The sequence below is a fragment of the Brassica oleracea genome, chromosome C3, assembly GCF_000695525.1.
Source record: "Brassica oleracea var. oleracea cultivar TO1000 chromosome C3, BOL, whole genome shotgun sequence".
Classification (NCBI taxonomy): Eukaryota; Viridiplantae; Streptophyta; class Magnoliopsida; order Brassicales; family Brassicaceae; genus Brassica; species Brassica oleracea.
Window position 1 is genome coordinate 56,699,257 of NC_027750.1, and position 6,985 is coordinate 56,706,241.

The 6,985-nt window shown below is 31.5% G+C and overlaps 1 protein-coding gene and 1 long non-coding RNA gene across 4 annotated transcripts; both read right to left on the minus strand.

The window, feature by feature from the left end:
• Positions 1–691: 691 nt before the first annotated feature.
• Positions 692–1,822, minus strand: LOC106333869. The gene is made up of 3 exons (XR_001268485.1): positions 1,542–1,822; positions 1,374–1,452; positions 692–989 (listed from the first exon to the last, which is right to left on the minus strand). It is a non-coding gene; the product is annotated as an uncharacterized LOC106333869 (long non-coding RNA).
• Positions 1,823–2,078: 256 nt separating this feature from the next.
• LOC106332598 (pectin acetylesterase 8-like) lies at positions 2,079–6,704 on the minus strand. Of its 3 annotated transcripts, none has more exons than XM_013771076.1 (13): positions 6,433–6,704; positions 5,604–5,719; positions 5,430–5,512; positions 3,989–4,118; positions 3,814–3,893; positions 3,658–3,744; positions 3,444–3,568; positions 3,273–3,333; positions 3,123–3,176; positions 2,971–3,048; positions 2,800–2,905; positions 2,561–2,706; positions 2,079–2,452 (listed from the first exon to the last, which is right to left on the minus strand). In XM_013771076.1, the coding sequence occupies exons 2-13, from the start codon at positions 5,716–5,718 to the stop codon at positions 2,324–2,326; spliced, it is 1,194 nt and encodes a 397-aa protein (XP_013626530.1). In that variant the 5' UTR covers position 5,719; positions 6,433–6,704; the 3' UTR covers positions 2,079–2,323. The 3 variants fall into 3 exon arrangements, with proteins under 3 accessions (XP_013626530.1, XP_013626531.1, XP_013626529.1); XM_013771077.1 differs by having other exon boundaries at positions 6,429–6,704; XM_013771075.1 differs by lacking the exon at positions 6,433–6,704 and adding an exon at positions 6,378–6,428 and having other exon boundaries at positions 5,604–5,672.
• Positions 6,705–6,985: the final 281 nt, after the last annotated feature.

Sequence of the window (6,985 nt, forward strand, 5' to 3'; positions counted from 1 at the left end):
ACAGAAAAGGAAGATGAGGAACAATAAAAACACTATTGATGATGTTGTTTTCCATGTACAAGACAATAGCAGAGACCTTTTATAAATAAAAAAAACGGGTCCATTATATTTACACACACAAATTTATTAAGGTGAGCATTAGATGAAAAATAATACTCCCTCTGTTCCTAAAAGTAAGATTTTCTAAAGTATGCACGCTTATTAAGAATTTAATAATTGTTTATAATTTAATTTACTTTTTACTTTATTATACACTTTCCAATAACTTTCCACCAATGAAACTTAATCAATTCAAATATTCTCAATTAATGTTCCTCAAAAGTATAAAAAAGTACCTTAACAATATAGAAAATCTATCTTTGTGGAACAAGAAAAAAATCTAAAACATCTTACTTTCAGGAACGGAGGTAGTATGAAACAGATAATGAATTGATAAACAAATAGTACAAAAAGTTAATAATTTAGAACATTATTATCATAGAATGATGTTATTTCATTTCAATAAATAAATATTGCAAAACCTAAAATCTACACTAAGTATTTGATAGTGATCGAAGTTTGATCTAGGGAAGACAAATGATGTAGGCAACGATATGTTTAAAACACAACGATGTTAAACAGTTTTCAGTAGGTAAAAATGAACTTTATTGATGAATAAGATTGAATACAATGAGTTGAACTAGGTCGAGTGATATAAACGAGAACCGTAAAGAAAAGAGTCTAAGATCGGGAGGAAACAAGTTCGATGTTAGTGTGTAGTTCTCTCTAGGGTTTTCAACGTGTCATTCTTCATGTCTCTCCTCCTTTCTTTATAGTAAGTCGACTTCGTGATCTCCGTAACTGCTCCGCGATCTCCGGGGCCTTGACTCCTTCGCTTTCGAGCTCGATTGCTTGCTATAGGCTTCGGTTCCTTAAGGCCCATAACTTTGATCGCAACCCATTAACGTTTCTACGGAAATTGGATCCAGCGAATATGTAATGAACTTTGTCTAACATACAAAGGGAACAAAGACTATATTACAAGGGAGCACACAAATCTGGTCCGAAAAGTATAAGAATATTAATGTTTAACTTTCTTTCATTTTATAATTTTAATGTTTATAAACATGAAACAATTATTAGTTTATAAGAAAATTACAAACTATAGTATATACTAATGAACACCGCGAAAAAGAGAAGTATTAAATTTCAAAAACACAACATATTGTTCCATTTAAGGGAAATGGTATAGAGAAAGATGACATATATCTTAAATAGTACTATATATTAATTTTACACAAATAGCTACATTAATTAACATATTCTATACTATAAATTTGTTTTACTGGATATAATATAATCAGTGAGTTATCGTTCACATCTCTTATTTTTACCTCACATGGCGACACACATTCATTGGCCCACTGTCGTTAATCCTCACCACCATATCTACTGAGAAGCCTCTATTAGATTCTGATCGTCAATTCCATAGTGGTCATCACTCGAAATTGTGTTCGTAAATGGTAAATCATATTATCTTTGAACAGAACAACACTTCTTACCTCGACGTCGTTGTCAGGTTTCTTCTCCTATATATTGTACCATTGATGTCAATTTGCGTCTCCTTCCTTTGGGAGTCTGCAATTTTATGGTTCGTTTTGCCTTCTTTGTCTTCCTCGTATTTTTTTGATGTTGATTCTTCACTCCCTTGTTCTTTAAACTAAAACATACGCTTTTCTCACTCTCAGCTTCAATCCTCTCTAAGATTTAAGAAGAAATTGATTGCCCTTTACTATTGATTGTTATACTATGTGAATCAGGGCAATCCACGTTTTATTCGGCCATGTCGGTTTTTCTTAAGGAACAATCGCCATTATATATATATATAAACCTGGTGTATCTTATCTATTTGGATAAATTCGATCAATGTTAAATTATTAATTTTTTGATTGGTATACCGTCCAATTTCCTATTATTTAAAAGTTGAAAAGAATATGTACATATTGATTGGATATAAAATTACATAAAATGGCGTCAAACTTGAGTTAAGAAAAGAGCTATACATTATTTTATTAAAATAAAAACTAACAATTTCCCATTTTACATAAGAATGGAAGAGAAACAGAGACACTCAACCAGCACACAAGACAGGTGCCGAACAAAGCTTTTTTTTTTTTTTGAACATTTGTGCTGAATAAAGCTTATCCTCAACCCTCAAGAATCACTCACATTCTTTTTTTTTCCTCTTCTATAGCTAAACCGTAAGAATATCTTACTATATGTGTGTGATATAATTTATAAGATTTTTTTTAAAAAAAAAAAACAAATCTATAGCAGAATCTTCTTAAATTGGAGGAGCATCTTGAGGAGTGAAAACCCTGTGGTGGCAAGTAGGGTTACAAGGGTAAGGACAATCTATCTTCTGAAACAATTTTCTATCATAAACCCAATCTCCAACAGCTTTTGCTATTGTCTGCTCCCATAAACAAAATTAAGAGGAAAATTGAGCAGACAACACAAATGTATACTGATCTTTTTTAATATGACCTTTTGTTTCACAAGAATTTGGACAAGAGTTTACCGTTCGGTTTAGAATTGGAGAATCTTGCCAGAACCAAGAAGTTTGTGTCTCGGTTTGGCAGTGAGTGTAGCATGAGTCTATAAACATCCCTCTTGATGCAGATCTTCCTAAACCTATCACTGCGCTCAAGAACTCTAACCTGAAATCTAAAGAACATACAACCCGGTTTATGCAAATGATGTTAAGAAAAGACCAACAGCAAATCATATTCTTGAATGGCTTTTGGTTGTGAGGCTAACCTTGCATAACTTTGAGCTGGCTTCGTTGGCAATTCTTGATGTCAAGCTGACAACTCTGCCACTTTCCATCAGGATCAGCAGCACGAGGAGCCAAAATGTTCTTAATCTGAGAAAGAAATGTGATATTTAAAGATCCGTTTTTAAGAGAAATAGTGTAAAGAGATAACGTACCTGCCAAGAGTCGTAGGCAGCATTAAGAACGAAAACAGGAGTTCTAATCTGGCGAGCTACGTATTGTGGAAAGAAACACTGCAATTTTTCAAAAATGATTATACGAGTAAAGCTGAAGAAAAACCAAAAGGGATACATGAATGCTAATTCACCATTGCAGGGGTCAATCTTGACGTGCATGACCTCGGTAAATTCTTTGCTGATCCCTGCAAAAGCATTTCACTTATTAACTTCCAATAACAAGAATGAGAAACTCTATCTACTGTCACTAGAGAGGAAGAAGCAAATAAAACAACGCTTACATGTAGTGTAACCACATCGTTGAAGTATGATTTAATGTATTGAGCTCCTGAAACATCTCTTCTGAAAAACATACCGACGAAAATGTCTTTTTTGTTAGACCGTATAGAAGTATATTATATACAGCTAAACCGTATAATTTAAAAATGTTCACAATGGAGCAAATGTCTTACGTGTTGAGAAAGAAACCGGCATCTGAAAGACATTTTACATTGGTACCCATTGGTAATAGAGCTCGGAAACTGTCACAATGCATCAGTGAAGCTAACCCACCAGCAGAACACCCAGACAAAACAGCCTGCCATAGTTTCATCAATGCTTTTAGACCACTTTTAATGATCTAAATTTGCAAGAGTTTAGTTTAATGGAGGAAAAAAATAAGCTAACATTCTCGGCGTTTCTCATGCCTTTAGCTAGCAGCTCCCGCATAACGGCTAGCCAAACTCGAGCACCTCTGAAGTGAAGATTAGTAGCCTGATCAAATCACCGTTAAAATCATTGATAACACTAAAATATAACTCATTTTTTCTTTTTAATACTCACAGGGTTCACTGTTTTCACATCTCCTGTGAATGATGAACCATCACAATATCTAACTTTCACTCTGTTCCAATTGTAAAAATCTGCCATTTCCAAGAAAAACCACACAAAAAAACCTATAAGGAAACCAAACTTATGTTTGATCAACAGTCAGTAAAAATGGTAGTTGCATCCATACCAGGATTACGTTGTTCCTTGTTGCTAAGAATAGCTGAGAAAGCAAGATTCTCCACCATTTTCTTCGATGAACCTAATTTAGTATGCATCCGACTAATGCAGTTTGTTACATTATGACACCATCCTCCTCCCTAGAATCGAGCACTTCCGAAAACAATCAGTTGACTTTCACAAAATTCGGCGTAGAGTTTGTGAATTTTAAGAATTCATTGTTATTGGTTCATGGATTTCAAAAATCTTAGTAAAATTCATTATTATTGGTTTAAAAATTTTCAAAATCCATTCAAATCTATTGTTATTCAAAAAGTTTAGTTATTATTGATTCTCTAATTCTAACTAAATCTAGTGTTATTGGGAGATGAATTCTATTTATTTTTACTCATAAGACTCAACTTTCAAAATATCATATGTATCCATGTGATTTTCAAAATCCTTGTGATAAATATACTAGAAAACAAAATAATTATTCTTACCAAATATCTATTGCACCTTAAATCGAAATTATATGTTCAAAACTATAATTCATTACATTTATATACTTTTACATTTTAGTAATTTTAAAATATTTTTAAAAAAAAAAATAGTTTCAAAAAACATTTTCGAATTTCAAAAAGAAAAATTGAAAAAAATATTTTTTTATAAAATAGAAATACTATAAAAATGTTCGAATTTGAAAAAAAAAATATAAAAACAACTTTTTATTTTTTTATTTTTTATACATCTATACCGTAAGGGATAAAATAGTCTTTTATATTTTTAATAAACTTCTTTCGGTTATTTTCTTTTTTAAATGCTTTTTGTGACAAAATCTTATAAAATGGCTATTTAAGAAAATTGTTCAATTTTGTATGTATCAGCATTATTTTCTTTTTAATTTGAAAGCAAAAAATAAATAATCATGCTATATGATTTAGAAAATAAATATATTCTATATTTATTTTACAAAAAATGATAGAAAAGATGTAATACAAATTCATGAATTTTTTTATCAATCTAAGAAAAGTTATGATCGAATTTCATAAGTCAATGTATATAAATTTTCACAATCCACATAACTTTTTTAAATCTATTAATTTTCAAAATTCACAAACTAGGTTGATTTCGAAAGTGATTAAATCTTGGCGCACTAGTAAAATGATACAGGCTGGATTATTGTTTTTTTAGGATTAAAATCCAACTTTTAGAAAATAAAGGTAGTTTCCTAAAAGAAAAAATGAATTCGGTTTTAAGGTTGTACAAATACAAGTGCAATTGGTTGTAAATTATTTATTCACACAATCAGTATACAAATACTCCAAAATGGATATTTGCTTCGATTGAGTTTCACTTTCTAGTATTCTTACATTTTTGAGTTTGATTTAGCATTTGTTCACAACATTATTCCATATGAGCAGAACCAGGAATATACAGAACATAAGAGAGGGAGAAAAGCAAAACAAAACCTCAAGCTGTATCAACCAGCTATTGATTCCAGTTCCCGAACCTCTGTCTAAATGATAAGCTGGTGGACTACCATCCAAACATACTGCAATAAAAATCTCAAATAGAAAAAGCATGAATTAATTTTTTTTTTGAAACATTCATTTAGAAAAGGAAAAGCATAAATATAAACTCACCGGCTCCTTTTGCGACGGCGTTTCGAACAAATGTAATATTGACGAGCAATCCTTCTGCTTTCAAGATTGCTAATGAGCATACCACAAGAACCAACCATTGGTTGAAGTTGATCATTCTGGCGAAAGAAAACAAGAAATGAAAAAAAAAAAAAAAATTCAAGAGTATTTTTTTTTTTTGAAACTCAAAAAAAAAAAAAAAAAAAAAAAAAAAAAAGTTCAAGAGTATATAAATAGAAGTAACATGTAAAAAGTGACTAGCTAACAAAAAGTGGCATTATAGTACCGCTAAAAGAAAGAAAAAACAATACGTAGTAGACAAAACTCGTCTGACTGGTGACCATTCGGAAAACAAGAGGAACAAACAGAAAAGGAATATACGGGAAAAAAATAGCAGGAATGAAAAGGAATGGTTGTTCCTTCTCAAATTTAACAAGGAATAATTTTATCGTTTAATTCTCTACAAAAAACAGGAACGAGAGGGAATGAGAAGGAATTATTATTCCTTGCGAATGGTGATTTTTTATAGGAACGTTAGGGAATGCATTATTCCCCATCATTCCCCGGTCACCATTCATACCCATAGTTTAGATCCGAACTATCTATTTACATTATTTCCTATCTAAATAATGTTTTCCAGTTTGTTAAATCTAAAGAAAAAAAAATTCCCCGGAAATTTTTCCGATGATATTTTTCCAGACAAGAAGTGAAGAAGAGAAAAATTCGAAGTCTTTTCTTATACGTAGAAGAAACCAACGAAGAATTAGTTTTGCATACCGGGAAAATAATCAGACTTTCTTGGAAAGAGAGTTTTTGTCACAAACATACTTACTTGGAAACGCGGTTTCTTTCAAAACCCAACTTGCGATTAGTCTAAACCACCAAGTTTCACTTCGTTTACTCGGACGTTGACTCAGTTTCAGCACATTGCCGAAGAAGAGTTTCCAAGCAAATGGCGGAGGAGGAGTTACGGAGTAGTAGAGCTTTGTATAACGCGCGTTTTGGATCCAACGTATAACCTTTTTTGGGTGTGTAGTCAGGTCTGTACCTTTTTGGTTTTAGAACCAAGAGCCGACACTGATTCGTTCCTTTTTGGTTTTAGATAAAAACAGAGTATAATAAAACAAAGAATTGGTGGTGTGTACGAGAAGATCATGTGCTTATATACATAATATGTTTTCAGATTATACCCTGAATTATTACTTCATTACAAACTTAACCTTTGTTTATTTTCTCTTATATACTCACATATATATAGTATCTACTATGTTGGACATTCTGGATCCTATTCGATTTCAGATCGATTATTTTCAGATGTGCTTCATTAAGTATCATAAGCAAATAATTAATTCAGTTCATATCAAATATATTTAATTTGGTTTTAT

Coding starts and splice junctions, on each gene's coding strand:
- LOC106332598 (XM_013771075.1), bottom strand. CDS start 6,426: ATGTTTGTGACAAAAACTCTCTTTCCAAGAAAGTCTGATTATTTTCCC. Junction 5,513..5,603: donor CGCCGTCGCAAAAGGAGCCG/GTGAGTTTATAT, acceptor TTTTTATTGCAG/TATGTTTGGATGGTAGTCCA. Junction 2,707..2,799: donor CCAGCTCAAAGTTATGCAAG/GTTAGCCTCACA, acceptor TATGTTCTTTAG/ATTTCAGGTTAGAGTTCTTG.